This window comes from Helicoverpa zea, chromosome 8 (assembly GCF_022581195.2).
Source record: "Helicoverpa zea isolate HzStark_Cry1AcR chromosome 8, ilHelZeax1.1, whole genome shotgun sequence".
Taxonomy (NCBI): domain Eukaryota; kingdom Metazoa; phylum Arthropoda; class Insecta; order Lepidoptera; family Noctuidae; genus Helicoverpa; species Helicoverpa zea.
The window spans coordinates 7789694-7810926 of NC_061459.1; the positions used below are offsets into that span (position 1 = coordinate 7789694).

Consider the following 21233-nt stretch of genomic DNA (forward strand, 5'->3'; position numbering starts at 1 on the left):
TATTAGTTTCTTGTGATTCAACATTCCGTGTTGAAAACTCTACTATGTACGCATTAAAGTTCTATCTACTATCTAGTGAGGTGTTATATAAAAGGGTGTCGATAAACCATAAATGTAATGACGTCATGGCCGCATTTCTTACCCACGTCAAAGGGTGTTTTATTAAATGGATTCTAAAATTTTTCAATAGAAGTCAAGGTAACGAAAATTATTTTCATCCGTTTCATTCTAAAGTAATGAAGACGTATTGTAGTCGCGAGCGCTAAGGATAAAATGGATTAAGCGTTTCGGATGAATCTTACATTATCATCTTGTAATATCAGCAGATTTAGCCCAGTGAAGGACATACCTGCTTTCTTAATTCATCACGTTTTAAATGCACTAATGTACCGAATTTTAAGACTCAAAATCATACATTTAAAAATGGCAAATATTTCCCACTGTTAGCTGGTAATTGGCCTTAACATAGTTGGATAAAAGCTGTGTTGTTATCGAAGGAAGCTGAAGCTTAATCAACAATGACTACTATTTCTGTTTTAGTGACACATTATTCTAGTTCCACATTACACATTATAATTTAGCAATTGCTTCTGTTTTAGTTCTAGAAAATAGGCCATTCGCTAGCTCAAACCTAGCGCTGTGTTTATGATCGTCCATTTTAGCAATCTGGGAACTGGGAACCCCACGTACAAACGTGTCCACGTTTACTCAGAATATGACTTGTTTATTGGTACGTTCATTTGTTTAGTATATGTTGCGAGCAATGTTTGTTTTCTCAGTATTGAACATTTAAACGTTCTCTTTCGAAGGCGCGTCAACATACAAACTATAGCAATATACGTCAATACACAATTGTATACAATACAATATGGATTTATGTAAGGTATCTATCTAAAATGGTGTCAAAATAATATTTTCAATAATTGATGAAGAAAAATTGCCGTTTGACGCCACGTAAATAGTATTTCGAGTGATAGGTATGTCTGAAATAAAAAAAGAAAAGCCTAATCGCGGTACTTAACCGTCCATTGTGTGTAAAAGTGTCATTAAATTAATGATACACACAAACGAAATAAATAAATCGATTCTATAACCTTTCAAGTTTTCTGCTCACTAAACTTTTAGAGGGAAAACCTGATTGTTGTTTTACCTTTCTATTCTAAAATACTTGACTTACCAAAAGTTCTTATCTTACCAGGCTACCCAAATACCTTGTTTCAGGAGGTGAGATAGGTAGTTGCTCCATATTAAACACTGGTGCGCACTGTGCGCAGCTTCATCCTGTAAGACTGGAAGCTGACCCCAACACTGAGAAAAGGATAGGCTGAGGAAGGTTGATTTTGTAAGTAACACGGCTAGTTTGTGAGTAAAGTACGTCTCGTACTACCTATGGCTGAAAAGATCGGAATATGTACAGGTGATATTCTGAAGAGACAGCTCTCTAAATGGCCCACAATTGAATCATTTATAATATAAGAAAATGAAATATTTTGCCCATCCGTTCACCCCATTAGGTTCAACATTGAACAACACGACATTGAAAATAAGGGTGTTTACAGAAGGTCATGGAAACTTATTACTTGATTAATAAAGGTAATCGTTCCAATTATGACAACTTTGTTTTCAGCCTTGGAATGTTCAAGGCTGCGTATTCGTTATTGTCGCAAAAGGAAATTAATATACGGGCCTTGTTACTCGTAGGTTCCATTTGTAAAAGGTAGGTAGGAATTTTACTAAAATAGATTGAAATTTCGCTAAATAAAGGTGTCTGTTAAAATTTCGGGAAAACTGAGTTTTTTTTTTAAACCTAATGAATTACTAATACCTAACCTAAGGGTGCCTACAACTACAATATTGAATTAAATTCCTCTTTGTGTGCTATTTCAGATTTGAGCTGACTTAATTTAGGCGCATTTTACTTATAACTTTTGTTCAGTTCAGTTACATATAGATATATTTATGTAATTTCGAGAGCTTAACTGCACTATTTTTTTGTAACTTCGCTGTTATCAATCACTATTGGGTGTTTTTTTTTTCTTAAATTATCGCTGGAAACCCTGAAAAGATAGAACAATTGGACTTTTTGTCACATTACTACATTTCACGTGTCATTTTATCTAGGCGTCATTGTGTCGTGCCGTTGTCACTCTATTGTTGCTGCGAGATGCGTGGGCGCACAGTTCACTGTCCACTTATCCAGTACTACATTCGTAAAGTTTCCGTTCCGAAGCGCGTACGGCCGTGGCCACACATCCGTCTGATTATATGTGACTCAGATAAAAAATAACAACTGCACACTGTAAATATTTTTGAACGATAAGGACAAATAAAAAAATATCGACATTGTTTTCCGTCTGTTATTTTCTGAGAATTTTTGAAACAAAGCTTTTTGCCACTGTCATTTTAATGTAAAAAAAATGTTAAGAGGCAGTTATCTCTTTCCAAATTGACTCAAGGTGCTAAAATATAAGTTTTTTTACGCCAAACAGACGCAATATCGCGTAAAACTATTGTAAATAGCCATAACATCCTTTAAATATTTTGAAATAATATACTCTTTACGTAATAATAACTTTATTAATAAAATTTTCATCGTATAACAATATTAGTGCTTAAGGTTAAAAGTAAAACAAAACATTTTACTGTAAATAAAATTTCAAAAAAGTTTAAAAGAAACGAGTAAAATTGTAAATCAAGAGATTTCACTTTTCTATAATACGCATAGAAAAATGAATCGAAATAGTAAATAAATTAATAAATATAGCTGGCATTAATAGCTAGTACAATAAAGCTTTCATAATCATAATAAAAAGATCAAAGGCGACTTACAATGGTTAATCATTCAAGAATATTAAAAGATAATTTTTAGTTTATGTTGGTAGGATCAATACTACAGCTAAATGGTTATGTTTAATCGGCTCGAGTTACTTGACACCAATGTCGCGTGACGTCACAACAGTAGCGGTGCGAGTGACTGCAGTCGACTCGTTGGCTGTTCTGGCCGCGGTTCCTACCTTTCTAATAGTAGTTGTGGTCGTTGTCTTAGAAATACCACCGTTGGCAAGTTTTTGGACATCAGTGTTGGAACGCACTTCTTCAGTAGCTGCCTGCTTCTTCTCATGAGCACTTGCATTCCTCACATTCCTTTCAACATTTTGTTCGAAACCTTCCCTTCTAATCACTTCGTTACTCCTCTCTTCAGTGCACCTGCCACCTCTTTCTCCCTGTTCCGCGGTCCTAATAACTCCATTCTCAACGGGAATGATCTCACTGTTTTGATAATGCTCAGAATATCCATTACCATCATTTGTTTCGATAGTATACGAACCGCGACGGATTGGTTTCTCTGGAACCCACACAATTTCTTGTGTAAGAGTTTCTTGGTGCTGAATTGGATCGGGAGATACGGTGGAGCTTCGAATTTCACTGTCGTGTCGCACTTGGGTCAGGTGTGCGGGTGTATATACTTCGTTTGTTTCATAAGAGTCTACTATTTGTTGGTTGACATTCCTGTTATCGTCAATCTGCTCCCTATTCTGTTTGATAACAGTTCTTTGCACTTGAGTGACTTCCCTAGAGTTATCGGTAGATGTTGTGGTTGTTCTCTCAACTGGACGCTTTGGCTCAATAGGCTTCAGCTGTCCTAATAAAGGTGAGTGTTTGATACCGAAAGTTATTTGAGGCGTTCTGTTGACCTGCACCTGAAATCACATAATACAACATAAATCAATAGGCGTTGTTAAATAAAATCACTACATATTTATCGTGTATGTGGTGAGTAGGAATGTGTTATTTCGGTATTGAGTATGCGTAAATACATTACCAAAAAACATATCTGTACAATAGTACAACGTAAAACGTAAATAAAAGCTAAGGAGTCTGATATAACAAAACTAACAGTACATAAAACAAAATACACACAAATGTAACAACGTGGGAATCCAACTCGGTACTAGAAGTTTGCAAACTATGCACATACATCGCAACTAGATAAAGCATTGGACGTATTTATTGCAATAGGAATTTGATTTACCTTTTCGGGGGAGTAGGTGCCAGGCGCGGGCACTCGCGTGCGATCGTCCACGGGCACCTTGTGGCGTCCCGATATCGTGTACACCGGAGTGTCCAACACCGACGGGATGCGGTATGAATTCGGAGCTGAAAATAGTTCAACAATGGTATTAGTTTTTAATCTAAATATTACCAACATTTCTTCCCAGTCTTCTTGTTATAGGTGATTAATATCTTGGTGGTATTCTTTTTGCCCTACAGCATTAAATGTTAAACCCGTTGCATAATTTTGTTACAATTGTTTCAATAATAAATAAATATTTATTAGTTCATCATCTGCCATGCTTTGTTACTGTGATTAGTAACACCACTATCTCCAGGCTATCTTGTAAACTCACCGGGGGTATCAGCGAATTTAGTTGTATGTATTTTAATACCAAAAGTGTGCTGTGGAGAATAGGTCAACATAAACTTGTAACCCTTCTCGGGGTTGTAAGTACCCGGAGCAGGCACCTTCAGCCGCTCGTCTATCGGTTCCTTATGTCTACCCGAGATCGTGTATAACGGAGTCTCAACAGGCGTTGGGATATTGTAGGAATTCGGAGCTAGAATATATTGACAAAGAAATGTAATATTGTCGATGAAAACTAGTAATTTAAAAATAAAAGTAATAATTATTTTATTTACCTGGAGTATCCGCGGCCTTCACGGTATCAGTTTTGATTCTGAACGTGTATTGAGGAGAAGAATGCATTAACACTTTGTCTGCCTTGTCAGGGTTGTAGCTGTTGGGTGCAGGAACATTGTCCGGTTTGTGGGGATTCGTCTTTATTCTGAACGAGTATCTTGGCGCACTGTCTAACAGAATCTTATCAGCTTTCTGAGGATCGTATACGTTGGGCCCGGGTGTATCGTTAATTTTACCTTCTTTGCCTCTTGGGGCTAAAGAATAAGCAGGAGAGTGGTCATGAGTGACATTATCCGCCTTTTCGGGATTATAAGCATTCGGGCCTGGGGTGTTGAAGATTTTATCAGTATCAATTTTTGGTCGGAACGTATATGATGGTGCATGTTCATGAAGAATTTTGTCGGCTTTTTCGGGACTGTAAGCATTTGGAGCGGGGTTGTTTGATGGCTTATCAGCCGGACCTTTTGTACCAAATGTATACTTAGGTGCACCATCCAACATGTAGTCGTACTTGCTAGGATCATATGAATTGGGGCCAGGAGTATCTTCTGGTTTGTGGCCTGGATATTTAATTCTAAATGAGTATGCTGGAGAACTCTCCAGTAATACCTTATCACCTTTCTCAGGGTTGTATGCATTTGGAGCTGGATAGTTTTCAACTTTTCCGGGATGCCCTTTACCACCCATAGTAAATTTCGGTGTACCATTTAAAATATGTGGATCGTATTTATTAGGCGCAGGATAATCTGAGACCTTAGCGTCTGGTCCTTTACCTGAAATGGTATACTTGGGTGTATTGGAAGGCAAGTGTGGATCATAAACATTCGGTCCAGGCGTATCAGAAGGTTTGCTAGAGTGGCCTTTTCCTGAAATAGTGTACCTGGGAGAATTATCAGGCAAATGAGGGTCATAAACATTTGGACCGGGTGTGTCAGAAGGTTTGCCAGAGTGGCCTTTTCCTGAAATTGTGTATCTCGGGGAATTGTCAGTTAAATGAGGATCATAGCTGTTTGGCCCAGGGGTATCAGATGGTTTCCCCTCATGTCCCCTGCCAGCAAGAGTGAACTTTGGAGTTCCATCAGGCAAATGGGGATCGTATGCATTTGGAGCAGGTACATCAGATACTTTCTTTTCGGGAACTCTTCCTCCCATAGTATATTTAGGTGTGCCATCAGGTAAATGAGGGTCATAGACATTGGGTCCAGGAGTATCTGATGGCTTAGCATCATGGCCTCTACCGTACATGCTAAATTTAGGAGTTCCATCCAATAAGTGTGGATCATAATTGTTTGGCGCTGGTGTATCACTTGGCTTATCAGTAGCAAATTTGGGTCTAAAAGTATATGACGGAGATGACTCGTGCAGCAGTTTATCAGATTTATCAGGATTATATGCATTAGGAGCAGGTACGTAATCCGTTTTAGGCGTGTGACCTTTTCCTCCCAAACTATATTTCGGTGAACTGTGATACATTAAAACTGAATTTTCTGGTGCATACACGTTTGGGGCGGGGGTGTTGTCAATTTTCACGACCTGATCTTTTGCTCTAAACGTATACGCTGGTGATGACTCGTGCAAGATTTTATCTGCCTTATCCGGACAGTAAGCATTAGGAGCTGGAGTATTTTCTATTTTGTCACTATGCCCTTTACCGCTTATTGTAAATTTAGGCGCACTGTCTAACATATGCATTGATTTTTCCGGTGCATACACGTTAGGCGCTGGTGATTCACTCCTAAAAACAGTTTGTTCTTTAATCCTGAATGTATAAGCTGGGGAGCTTTCGTGCAGAACTTTGTCTGCCTTCTCGGGGCAATAGCTGTTTGGTGCGGGAGTTTCAGCCAATTTAGAAGAAACTCCTTTGCCTGATATAGTGTACTTAGGTCCACCATTCAACATGTGTATAGACTTTTCTGGTGAGTAAACATTTGGAGCTGGTGTTTGCTCAAACTTCTCAACCACTTCCTTAGAACGCATCGTATATGAAGGGGAACTTTCATGTAGTATCTTATCAGCCTTTTGAGGACTATAATAGTTTGGGCCAGGAGTCACATCATGCTTCTCGGCGACACCCTTCCCCGCCAGTGTATACTTAGGTCCATGTTTGAGTGAATTAATAGATTTTTCTGGGGAATAAATGTTTGGAGCCGGTGCATTATGTACTTTAACTATTTCGCTCTTAGTCCCAAATGAAAATGCTGGTGACTTTTCTCTGAGTAATCTATCTGCCTTTTCAGGGCAGTAAGCGTTAGGTGCAGGAACTTGTTCGGATTTTTCAAGCTTCATCTTTCTTGAAATGGTGCTTCTTACAGTTTTTTCACGCACTGTTCTTTTACCCTGGAATTACAGAAATTATGATTGAAACATGTAACTAATTTTTCTTCTCCATGAAATATTTCAAAAACTTCATAAAATAAAGACAAATATATAAACTATATAAGTACCTTGTTAGTAGACGATCAGAAGAAGCAGCGAAAGCATGCAATTATTATTGACCAACGATTTCCCACAGTAATAAAATAATAATGGTTAGAAGTAGGATTAGATATGTTAAATATTAGTTTTTGCGATAATACATAATTTTATTGTTAAACTGATTTTTTAGAAGAATATTTTAATAATCAATTTTATATACATCACAAAATAAATAAATACACTAGAACGATCACAAGTTCTTAATTCCCACAAAGCATAACGGCGTATGGTGAAGTGGATGAATAGTTGTTGTTACAGCTAGATGTTGGTTAGGCGGCGATCCCTTCGGGTGCAGGGTGAAGCACGGCCTGGCCCGCGAACCGCGAGTGCCGGATGCCGAACGTATGCGCAGGCGCCCACGGCAGGTTCACGCACACCTGCCACCCACCCCCAAACGTTAGTATGCAATGACGTAAGTGGCACATCTTATAGAGCATTTAAACATGAGCATTCAAAATCTTTTTCTGAATTCACTAAAGTGAAACGGCAGTATCCAGTAGGTATTGTAAGTTTCCAGTTTAAATGCTCTACATTACATGAAGATATCACTAGGCGAAGCATTAGTCAAAGTCGATATTAGTAGGCGGAAGGCTCATGTTGTCAAAATGTTAGATGCAAATGCGCGCCCACTAGCAATCCAACCCTCCGTGCGGGCGTAGCCGGCACTGCAAGCAAGCTTCCGCGTGGAGTGAGTTTAGGAAGCATTCAATTCTGACATTAATTTATGCACAAAATTCACGAGCGCGCTGACATCATTCACCTCGCCTCGACTCGGACTATTTCACATAGGTAATACAGACAATGATTAATTCAAGCAATAAAACAAAGACGGGACAACATAAAATACTTAAGATTGGTCACAGTTATTTTTCACTAAATGAGTGCCATAATATGAAACAGTTTATTAAGAATGTAATATTCAAGGATAAAATGAGGTAAAACATGACATCATGGATGATTTATTATTCTGTCATGATTTTAAATCTGTTAGCTTTTCCCGTGGTTTTAACATTTTAAATCCTTGAATGAACTACGCAAACACTGGTTTTGATGACGAATTTTGTTTTTTGTTAGTAAATTCTTGTAACATTATTAATTGAAAAACATCAAAATCTACACACCACTAGTAATGTTAGTTGATAATGATAAATCTTTTAGGCTTTACCTTTTCGGGGCAATAGACTCCGGGTCCGGGTACGATAGCGGTCGGTGGTTTCGGCTCTCGTCTCGGCGCGATGGTGTAGGCAGGCGGGCGCTTGGTGAGCACGGCAGATGCCTTGTCAGTAGTGTAGGTGCCAGGTCCCGGTAGCGGGATCTTGGACTCTGAAGTCTTACCACGTCCCGTGATACTGAACGCTGGAGCAGCGCGTTTACCTCCCTCTTTTGCTTCTCCAAGCACCGGGGGCATGGAGTATGTATTCGGGGCTGAAAATGATACAATCAAAAGGTTATAATATGACCCAAAGATCGACCAAATCGATCAATAGTTTGAGCAGTTCTAGTAAACGTGTAATTGTCCATCAATTGCGTGATTAAGTACCTAATGCTAGAAGTACACAAGTACCTACAAAGCAGAGTCATAAATCATAACTGAACAAAACAATGTGTCACTAAAACATCAAATGAATAAAAAATAAAAATGACATCAGGCATCGAACAATAATGAATATCTGGAAAGCTAGATAATGACTGGTCCTTGAACAGCTTTAGGCTACAAATACGGCAACACAGTTGAAAAGAAACTATGACAAATACAATAACAGATAAAAGAAAGACAGCAACAGCAATAATCTTTTTGAACGAGCTCAAGAATACATGAAAACAAACTCAAGTTAAAAATAAAGTCAGCGACGCAAATCCATACCTAAATACAAGCTAAATGTAACTACATCAACAAATATCAACGCATATGTGCTGCTATAGCTATACAGGAAATATGCATGCTCTTCTGACCTACAGTTACAAATACAGTAAATCAACATGAAGGTAATGAGGAGCGAGTTCAACTACATGCCCAAAGGCAGAGCATGCTACGGAAAGGTCGTGAGGACACCTGGCGTTTTGCCGCCGGGCTGAGGGGGGCTAACTCGCAGGCCGATGGAGAAGGCCGGAGCGTGATCGTAGACGGCCCGGACCGCCTTGATGGGCTCGTAGTCACACGGCGCAGGAGTCGGAGCCACGCGCGGCGGCGGCCAGCGACCGTGCAGGGACGCCGCCGGCGCTCCGGACCGCCCTGCTTGTTCGATCAAGCGAGACATCGTACATAACTATTGTTTATCACATTATATTATATTCAATGAGTATTATTTACGTCTTGACAAGATCGTAACCTTCTGTTCAAGTACAGCCGTTATGATATTTTTATATGAGGGGATTGTATGTGATTTGTGTAAATAGACCTCAAAAATGCTTTACACAGTATAGGCATAATTAAAGAAAGACAATAATAAATAGTTACGACTGTTTTTGTCTTATTTTCCTCACCTGTCGAAAAGAAATATTTATTGCATAGAATAAAATTCCCCAACTATTAAACAATCCGTCCATCTGTATAAAGCTATTTACAGCATAAACTTACTATGCCTTGCGCCTGTATTGCACATGCTAACTTAACCCCCTGTGACTACCTACCCTTTGTGCTTTACGACCCTATCTATCGACGCCTTAGAGTGAAAACCTCGTAAGTGCAAGAGATAACTTTTCAGGATAAGGATTGGTATTCGATATTTTTTACGATTATCTTCCGAGAAATGCAATAAAAAAATATTGAGAAAAAATGCATTTTTCAGGATAAGGATTAGTATTCCATATTTTTTACGATTATCTTCAAAGAAATGCAATAAAAAAATATTGAGAAAAAATGCATTTCCGAGGTTTTCATTCTAAGACGACGCTATAGTCATTTTATATATAGTTCGGCCGCTCAGAGAATGCGTTTCTGACACATCGCGATTGAACTGACGACGTAACTTTGTAATGGCGTTGCAGTACGATAAAAATATTTTTGCTGGTTGTTTATCGTTTTAACAATTGTTGAGCATTAAAACAACATTATTATATCAATAATAATCAATGAATGTTGTAATTTTGTGCCAAATTGAGTGTCAAATAACTTGGTAAACAATATTTTTCTAAATCTATACTGCGCTATTACAAGGTTATGTCAGCGCTTTATATTTGTAGTGCTGTGCTAAAAATAACAGGCAAGTATCGTAATCTGTTCTGGTTGATGGTTCTTATACAGTTATACTTATAATATAAAATAATACTTTTTGTTTTTCTTTTTAAGAATTTGAAAATAATGGACTATAGGATAACTTTTATGAAATATAAAAATAAAAGTATGATCAAACTGAACGCGCGAAAGAAAGTAGCATTTTTATATTTAGGTTGAAATTGGTAACCCCGAAATGGCATCATGGGCCGTCATTTTGTGACGCTAAATAGTCGTTTGTTGTCGTTTCGTGCGCTAAGACTAAGTGCCCTGCCTCATTAGGACGCCAATGACGACGTCGCCGGCTACGTATCCAAGCAGTTAGTATTGAAATGTATGGAACGTCGCAACGTCGCCAAATTGGAGGCGTGGCCACGAGCTACAGTTCCCTATGTGGCTTCTGGCTACCGTGGCAACTTGGCGACGCGACGTGGCCACAGTAGCCACTATAATGTACACGGTAAAGCGCACCTCCCTCACACAGTCGCCAATGTGGTCGCCAATTAGCTTGCAATTTCTTGAGCGACGACGTAAACAATTGACTGTCGAGACGCCATGGCCACTCGACTTGGCGACATTTGGATGCCAGAAGTAGCCAGACCTGTGCCGCTTGCGACGTCGCCATGGCGTCCCAGTGAGGTAGAGCTCTAAAAACCTGATTTTGGAAGGTTTTGACCGAGATATCAGGATTGATTCTGTTATTGATAATACCTAATATAATTATACACGTAGGCGAAGATGATGATGAAGACACCACCTCCTCAAGCGAATCGGAGTCTGATTAATATTCTGTACGCACATTCAATTCAATGTACTTACTTTATTGCATAGAAATACAGATTGTAACTTTGTAACAAAGAATAAATAAAACGATTTTATTATATGAATATTACCTTTTTTTGGTTTCCACTTAAATAACTAAAATATAAATTTTAAATGATTCCGCCAATTTAAAACGAAAATAATCTTAAAATAATGCGGCGGTTTATTTTGGGGGAACGGTAACGAACTCAGTGTTATGTTGTGCCCATCACTAGTCCTGACTAACTGATAGGTGTCAGGAACGCATTCTCTGAACGGCCGAACTATAGTCGCTTTAAATGTCTAGTTTTTATTTTATTTATTAAATAAGATTAAATAAGACTGGCACAAACAGTTGCAGTGTTTATAACTTCAATGAAACAATAAAGAAATCAAAATAAGCTCTTGGACTGACTTATGCTAACTTAGCACGAACTTGTAAACTGTAAGTAAAGCATGTATTTTTAAGAGTAGATTCTCTACTTGCAGTTGAAAAACTATCAAATGAAAATTATTTTATCAGTTATATTGCCAACTGTTAGAGAAAACCTTCATAATTCCTTAATACTTCACTATATTCCCATAGCTTTTAACAAAGTAAATGATCAAAAACAATATCATAAAATTATATTAAAATATTTTACCAAATAAATCCTCTCAGCTGCAAGTGAAACACTGCACTCGAAAGCACTGATATCCTAAACACAACTTGTTTGAACAAGCCCTAGGAACGCTGTAGTATCGAGTGGAGCGAGTTGGATGCGCGACTGAGCCTGTATAGGACCGATACAGGCAGGGTCCGTTCGGCACCTACACGAAGCCTCTGACTCACCGACAGCCGATCACCTTCGCACATACGGACTTATTTGGCGACATCAGCCAAATGCAGTCGCAACCGGAGAAACTTAGCAACTGTTCGATCATCCAATGCCACAGTAATTCTCCAATTAAGAACATAAACATAAATGAACGCGATATCTACGTATGGCATTACATTCATTCTTGATACGATTTATACCGGTTTTATTAAATCATTTAAGTGTTGCTAATTTGGTAACCAAAACAGGTTGATATTGGCGAAATTAACTTTAGCCATGGCTGTCAGACTGAAGGGTAATTGTGCGTAATCACTCACATGAATAGGCGTATAGATTAGACCAAATCAAAACCATTGAATGTATTTTCCACCTAAGCTTTGTGTTTTGAGTCAATGACATTGTAAATAGCAAACAGAATTCAATGACAACTTATTTGTTGAATCAGGGCCGACCATGAGAGAACTTGAAAAAAAACTCTAGCCAACGCATAATGTTGCTCCGGTTTATTTACAATATTTAAAATTGTTTACATGTAACATAAAAATTTATTCAAATTTAAATCAGAAAAATAATAGCTAGGATATCTGCAGTAAGTACATACTGAGTAAATGCAAATAGTCACGTAACTAGTTAAAATACTTTAAATGCCTAAGGTAAGGAATGAAATAATACTGCAGACGACATCGGTTATGCAAATTAGACTGCAGTCATGGCCTACTTACAGATTATGTGTCGCAGCATGATTCACGATAAAAACAAAAATATAACTAAAGGCACTGAATTTTCTGGAAGAAATATTTATTTCCGTGAATCCACAAGGCCTTTTGAGTGAGCCAAATCCAATATGCCTACTATTACATGTACAAAGATAGATACTCGTGGACACTGAGTTAATTAAGACCGCAAATGATCGAGATTCAAGTAAGACAAACAAAATGCTGCGTATAATTCGTGGGCGGCAGACTGTATAATTGTCTATAGAAAGATAAACGGCTTTACTCGAGTATAGGTAACCCGTGCAATTATCCAGTAAACGACAATTGCTGTCGGCTGCCCACGATTCTATTATACGAGCTAAGAACAAGTAAATTCGATTGCTCCATACGTTACAGTCGTCAGGCTGGATGTGCTCCACTAGTTACGTGGTATCCAACCAGTGGGCGAGGTTAGCAATTTAAAATCAATATAATACCAATTAGGCGGTCAAGCTGTTTGACCTAGGTGTTTATGTTTTTATACCTCTATTATAGGAAGTAAAGATTAAACGTGAATCAATATCAGAATATGCAGATAATTTTGTTGTTTTTCAATAACTATTCTAAGCAACATCGGTCAGATTTTATAGGCTCTAAACGAGCGCTTTGACGCCCAAATGATGTGACTGTCGTAGGCAGGCGATTTGGTAAGTAGTTTTGGCAAAACAACCACAGAACACGCGAGTCCTTTATGGATTTGATGCCATCGATTCTTAACTGGCACAATACAGTATAAAAATTTCTCTTTTGCGCTTTTGTGGGGAAACTGGTTAAGGTTTTAACTCACCTTTAGCCGTCATTCCTTCTGTGTTGTAGGTAGCAGGTCCAGGGCCAGCTTTGGAGTTGGTGCCAGGTGGATCGAGCTTATGGCCGAAGGTGAAAGCTGGAGCACGAGGTCTGCGCGATTCTTGCGGTGGTTTACCTGGATAAAAGGAATAACTTTATTAAAGGAAGGACTTTGATGTGTTAATTTAACCCTGTTAAAACTGCAAATATTGCAAAATTTACAATAAACAGAAAATCGCTTTCTTCAAGCTTTTCCTCCTTTCTTATAAACAAATTATTGTAACTACTGTAATTACTGAAAATCTTGTAGATAAACAATTTGGATGAAAAAGTCATAATATATTCGCAGAAGCATATGCATCTAGTAAGAAAATACCTTTAAGAAAATACATTTTTTACAAATGACACTCCGGCTTAGGTATAGCATAGTCTTAATTTAATGCTTTAAACCATTTCATTGTTCATAAACCAAAAATCAATATTTTTTTTGTAAAAATGAGTAAAAGGAATCATAAGCAGAATCCTCGTGAAGTATCTACCTATAACATAACTACAATACTAAGTAATTGCTCTCGCTTGGCCAATGTCACACCATACTGTGTACCGCACGCACTGATAGCCCTCACCTTGGACAGGGTCAATGCTTTCGCCTACGCCTCTTACCAAAACACCTATTTACTAAGCGATGATGATACTTCCTAGAAAATTTTAAACGCTTTCCTATAAAAATTTGCCTTATACAATAAACACTAAGTGCCACTATTGCTTGAAGGTGTGAATAACATTATAAGGTGTGCTTGTGCAATATTAAAATACTTACATACTAAAGAATCCGTAGAATAAAGTGCTAAACACAATTCCAATCAATCTAATTTACTTAGCAATAAAACTAAAAATAGGTGTGCGAAGTTATTTGGCGAAAAACATAATATAAGTATGATCTCACTTTGTATATCAACACAGGGGACGAGCAAGGCCGGTGCTTGCGGTGCGCGATAATCTCACAACTCAAAACACAACCTCTATTGGCGTGGGATGGGTGACGTAAGCGCGAGCGCACGAGACCGACGCAACGTGAACAATACGGACGAAATAATGCCACCAAAGAAAATGACCATACCGACACCACGCAAACTTAAACATACTAAATAAATACTACATTACCATTGTACCAACTTCATGTTACATTGTAAACAATCGCTGTTTTACATAAGAAAATACTGGAATTTCCACCATTTTATTTAATTCGGAATCATGTTTAAACTACACGTTGTCGTTCTTAATCATCTCATTAGAATTTCATATTCTGTTCGTCATATATATCTTATTTTTTTACACATCTGTATCTTTGATAAAATTAAAATATTTATAAATGCATGATGTAAGTTTTGTCAATCAATCTTTTTTAATTCTTGGAATTAAGAATTTCAAATAGCTACTATTTTTATTAAAAGTGGTTGCTTGAAAACTTGTACTTGGCTTGTTTAACTCTACGTTCTAAGATTATGTCTATAAATACGACATGATCACACTAGCACTGCGGCTACTTTGCATGCATTGCTACATTACTGGATGCTACAATGTTACCTATAAGTGTAGGAAGTGATACAACAGCTGGTCCCGGACTAGACGCCTCGGCTGCGATGGGGCCACGGCGAGTTGTCGGAGTCCAGGGGTTCTGCCGCACGCCCATTGGACCCTCACACGGAAAAAAACTCTTCGAGAGCGACGAAGATGTTCGTACCGGCTTCACAGGTCTTAAATACCCCTAAAATATTATTTTTCTTTAGGCTAGCTTCTACTCGTGGTGATGAAATTCTAAATGCAGATGGTCTACACGCTTGTCGTGGTGACGATATAAATATTAATGTTGTTTTACGAAAAATATGTCATGTAACATGATGGTCAGTGGGTCGTCTTAGGGGGATACACGATTTTGAAGCAAATAGAACTTCTGTTTAGAACCTAAACATAAAATTAATGTGGAGTTTACTGGAATCGTTTGGTTTGGTGGACTCGTTTGCTGCGTTGTTTTACTCATTTCGTTTTAACTTCACCACAACAACCTATGATAAAGAATATTACTAAATTAAAAATAACGTATAAGAAAGGATGATTTTAATTTAATAAGCAGTAGCCATAAGAAAATCAGGTAAAAATAATTAATCAATTCCCAATAAAATTATCGTATTACTATGTATATAAAATGTGTCAAAGTCTGACACATGACATATCGTTTTTATCTTTAGCATTTACGTAAAAGAGGTCGTCTTTCTCCGGGTACTTGCTGATAAATTAGTGTTAAAACTATTTTGATTTATATACCTATCTCGTTTAATTCTGTTGATTGCTTTGTTAACTCAGAACACCTCACGTGTCGAGGTGTCGTCGTGCATCCAATTTGGTCATTTAAATAACTATAATATTTGTCAACACCACATTACAAAATTAAAGAACCATTTAGCTTGGGTTCTCCATAGTATGGTGAGGTTTCTTTCGTGCATACTTAAAAATAGGACTCTAATCTTTTTAGAATATAAGAATGAAGCGCAGGTTTCGAACTGACTATTGAAAAGCCACAATAATTACAAACAGTTTAAATATTTATAGAAAGTCTACGTACACTAAAAAAGGCAAACTATGCAATTAATAACACATAAATCATTTAAAATAATATCTACAGCAAAATTTCTGAGCAATTAAACAGCCGTTAAAGTTATAACTCCCACACGAAAAGTCGGAAAACTGCGTACAAATCAGCACACTAAAATAAGACACGTAGGCTAGTTAACACAAAACTAATACAAAATCCTATATTTTGGATTAACAATTGAGATTAGCAGATGAAAGAAAATAAGTTTGTCCCAGATCCAGACTTATATGGATAGATTCTATCGTTTCGCAAAAATCTAGGTAGAAAGTTGTAATTCCTTATAGGTACAGTTTACGTGACATAAGTTAGCATGCGTGGCATACCCATGGCAGACCTACATATTTATTTCACATCCGGTTCGTTTTTGTAGTAAAACGATAAAAGGCAGTGTTATAAATGGTTTTTACTGCCCCTTTTTCAGTAAAGGATACAAGGGTTTATAAATATTTCTTTTCTGCAGTAGTATAAAACACTTTCTGCGTAGAAACGTACCACACTGGTACATACCATTTACATAACGTTCTGAAGATTTTAAGGAAAACCAAATGGATACAGGCTAGTTCTATTTTCGGTGTCTAAGTAAATAGCCGCATTAAAATGCAAACAGAAAAACTAACAAACTCCTTTTATAATTAATGATGACCACAACATTATGCCTTATTAAGTTTTTTATCACATGGTCGTAACTCGATAATCCAAATCTAATCTTTTATGCATTAGGTTAGGTTTTAGGCTGTTTTTTATTTTATAAAATTACGTCTAATTTTCAGATATTTTCTTCAAAGCAGTTATATTGGACCAATCAACCTCATCATCAACCCTCGGTCACAATTCGTGCAATTTCATTAAAAAAGTCGTGGCATATCTAGGCGGATTTAAGTTTATAATATAATTTAAATAAATTAAGCTCACAACTTTTACATTTTAAATAAGAACCTAAACTATCACTTCCTATAAAATAATAATAGCGGGACTTCAATAATTAATTCCGTGAAAGCGTTGACAATCTTAAAACAAAAGTCGAAAGTTGTTACGACATAAGCGCCTATTTTATATGGTTAAAATCTCGTTAAGATCCTATAATGATGCTGTATGTATGATTTACTGCGGATTACAATAACCAATCCATCGATTGTTTTTTGACTAGAGATAGTTTATACGGAGTTTTTTTTTACCACTCAAGCTGTGGGTTAGCAGCGGTGAGGGAGTGTCAGACACTTATTGACTAAAAACCGTCGTGTTCCGTCGTAGGCCTTTTATGTACCAGGGCCGCGGTAACTCTTTCGAACAATCCTGCAGCCCCGGGTTTGTTCGGAGCTTACGTCAAAATCTCGAATGGATCGGTTATTGTAATCCGCAGTAACTGAATAGAATTAGTAAAATACTAATGAGGTAATATTAATGAAAGGGAGGAGTTGTATCCTTTACAAAACAATGGTGATCATAATGCATGATATCGCTAAATCAATTGCCACCATACAGTATTTATAAGGTAAAACTAGTTGGGTTGCTCATTGAACGCCTTCATACGTCGCCCACATCCCTAAAGCCTGAGTGACAGGTTTGTTAAGTACTGATTTATTTTGTTCCTACGTAGCTTATGGTAGGAAAATACAATCATGTGTGTAGGATAGAGAACAGTAAAAACAGCTTCTATTAACAATTGTATTGTCACACCCTTCACATAAAAAAACATTTGTAATGTTGAAGCCAGTCTGTTAACGGTTAAATGAAGATTTCCTCATTTTCCTACTTTTCTGTTGTTACTCAGGTGCCGTCGTATTTTACATTTACTTGTGTTAAACTGATTCGAACAATATTTCGTAATCCGTTTTTCTTGAATGGGCAAATGAACCTGTTTTACCGGAGTTCAGGCTCCTTCGATTTTTATTATTAAGGTCGATTACATTAAAGGTAACATGTACTTCCATGTTTAAACGTTTCACTTTTCGGTCTTCTTTCCAGTAGCCTTACCTATTTAATGTGTGTTAACCAATAGGTACATTATTTTGAGTTAACCTTAGATAATTTCGATGAACTAATCATAGGAAATATAATAATAATGGTAGGTAGAGGTAGTCTACAAGGCAATGCCCTTTGGTTAAAAACTGCATCAGCATGGTTATTACCACCTTTTCACGGCACCATTTATACCATTGACTTTCTTATTTTCCCAGAACTATCGGAATTATCTATTTAACTTTTAAATATTTATCTTTAATAATATGTATCGATTCATGTTATTGTTCAGTGAGAAAGATATTGTTAAACGAATAATAACACGGCTATAGGTACCTACCCTATATCGACTGAGTGGTTTGTGGTTTTACGTACTGTGTGAATTAATAACATTTGACATAATTTCTCTACATACAAAACAACATATTTCCAACATATGTACATGTAACAATAACAACGATTTATAAAACATAGGTAGATATTGAACGTCACGGGCTGAAAGAAAAGCTAATTCAGTGCCAGCTCGTACGAGTCACTGTCGTCGTGAAAAATGAATAAAATCGTATTTGGGCCATCCGTCGCGTCCTCAAGCCTTCGCGAATATACAAACTTTTCATGAATGCTTTTTCTTTCATGGTACATGGCTACAACAATGTATATTTACGATACTTTGTTTTGATGCCCTTTTTCAGTCCTTGATGACAAATGCTTCAAGGCTGTATTTGTGAGTCGTTAGTAACCGCAGTTATTTATTTCAGATTACCTACTAGTACTACTAGTTAAATATATCGCTTTGTTAATAACTTAGTATTAATTAATTTGACATTGAGTGCATACTGTTGTCTAGCTTCAGTTATCCAATAACAGCCTTTTATCAGAGCACGAGTGTTGTCTCAATTGAGCTCATTTGCCGATAACCTGTCCGGCAGTGGCTGGGGCCGAGCATGTCGTCATCGACCATTTCGTTCGCGACGAGCGCATGCATTTCATTACAACACCATCAGGAAACATTTTGCTGAGGTCGAAATGTTAAGGTCGTTGTTACAATCAAGCCTATGATGGTAAACACGGATCCTTTGATAGTATATATTTGAATATTAGGTCATTTCGCGTGCCGGAGCCGACAACAAAGTCTCTCAAGAATCAATAGACAAATATATTATCGGGTAGGTAATTTTCATGTGATACACGAATAGCTTTCCATCACGTTACTCTGACTTCTTCAGTTTTACGTGGTCAGTTATTAATTGACAAACAAATACAACAATACTCGTAAACTGTTTGACACGTGTATGCAAATACAAGTAAGTACCTAGTACTCGCTGCTTGTAGTCTTCATCAGCGTTAAGAAGAAACATGATGAAGTTTATGTGTGTAAAATGTAAGATAAGAAGTAATCTTAGCTACTAGTAGGTATAATGTTAGAATTTAATACTTGTCGCATCGGTAATCTACGAACATAGAACCTAGGTAGGTACATTGTATGTAAGACTACTGTCACACTGCAATGACCAGTATAATTCACCCACTAAGAACGTATAATAAACCTATTTCATCAACATAGTATAAGTAGCAAGTGGTTAGTATCACTGTACAAAGGCTGTAACATTGTAATATTCTGTATACTTAAGTATTTACATTCAGAGTGAAATTACTAGGTATTGAATTATTGGAAAGGAATATACAATTTGAAATAACCATTTCTGGGAACTACTGTAAAAAATATGTAACACCTAACAAAATCCTTGAAACTTATTCTACAAAAAGTGATACGGACGCGTGACACACGCAACGTTCTCACATGTAAATATTACTTCAGCAAATTCAATATTTACGAATAAAAGGCTCTAAAATGTTTTGCACACCCGCCAGCCTTGTATCACAATAGGAAGATTATTCCATTACAACTAACAACTGACTGTCAATTGAGTTAAGTGTGTGGAGATTGAGTTAACGACCATTTTTACAGCAAACATTTTCGCTAAAAATACTTTGTTTTTTAAAAGCCAAAAGACTATAGTGATGATATACGTACTGAGTTATACCTATTCATACATTTTTATTAAGATATCTTTTTGTTGCTACATAGACATATTTTCATCTGGGCATCGATTCAATCTCAAATTATGTGGCGGTATTTTCCATTAGGTATATTGATTTCCACACTTCCTAGCCATTTCCGTGAGCATTATTGTGTCCTCATTTATAAATTATTTTATGTACACTGATAAACCTGTATGCACGATACTTACATCAATATTTAGCGATGTTTACAATAAAACTGTATTTTCTGTAAGTACGCCACAACTGCTATAAGTACCTAGGCAGTATCGCACTAACCCTCATACAAGTATTTATGATAGAACTTCAATCAAGGTAAGTTCGTTTAATCATTAAATATACTTCAGCATCTGTAATGCCTTGTAGGCCTACACTTAACAGCAATTTAAGATGTATAAGGCTTTTCCAACACAAGTACCTATATACCTAACCAGTTTTCCAAGCAAGCACTTAAATACTCACTCTCATCGTACATTATCCTCGAGATGAAACTTAGATCTTATCTTGCATGAAAGTGGCGAGTTATCTATAAACTTTATATTCATAATATTTGAAAGTCCATTTCCACAGAGGAACGAACCTATTTTTCGAGTTCATGTATTTACATAAGAAGGTAATATACAAGCAGAGTTTATTTACCAAGTATATTTGGGTACTTGACCTAATAAATTAGATATTTATATATTTTATTTTAATTCATAAGACATTGAATAACGTGTAATCATAAATATTTAAAATGTTTTCCCAATGAACTACATACGATTGAATAATAAAATAGAAGTTGACTCACCTGCTAAACAGTGCTCTGATTTAAACAACTTCAATAAGAATATACTCGGACAGCTCGTTCTTGAGATCTAAGTATCGTTTACACGTTCGTTCCTAAATCTAAACTAGTTTATTTATTTTTTACGTTAGACATCTGTTAAGAGTCGCGAATTTTCGATCAGCCGAGGGCTGTCGTCGTATGGCGCGGCGGTCGCTCGTGGCGGAGCACTGCGGTCGAATGTTG

At 37.0% G+C, this 21233-nt stretch overlaps 1 protein-coding gene across 3 annotated transcripts; it reads right to left on the reverse strand.

Moving 5' to 3' along the window:
• Window positions 1–2557: 2557 nt before the first annotated feature.
• LOC124632314 (adhesive plaque matrix protein) lies at window positions 2558–21219 on the reverse strand. Of its 3 annotated transcripts, XM_047167102.1 has the most exons (8): window positions 15136–15256; window positions 13550–13684; window positions 9228–9407; window positions 8340–8599; window positions 4699–7036; window positions 4410–4616; window positions 4034–4158; window positions 2558–3701 (listed from the first exon to the last, which is right to left on the reverse strand). In XM_047167102.1, exons 1-8 carry the CDS (start codon window positions 15239–15241, stop codon window positions 2925–2927), a joined length of 4128 nt encoding a protein of 1375 aa, XP_047023058.1. In that variant the 5' UTR covers window positions 15242–15256; the 3' UTR covers window positions 2558–2924. The 3 variants fall into 3 exon arrangements, with proteins under 3 accessions (XP_047023058.1, XP_047023056.1, XP_047023057.1); XM_047167100.1 differs by lacking the exons at window positions 9228–9407; window positions 15136–15256 and adding an exon at window positions 21012–21219; XM_047167101.1 differs by lacking the exons at window positions 4410–4616; window positions 13550–13684; window positions 15136–15256 and having other exon boundaries at window positions 9228–9447.
• Between the last annotated feature and the right edge of the window lie 14 nt (window positions 21220–21233).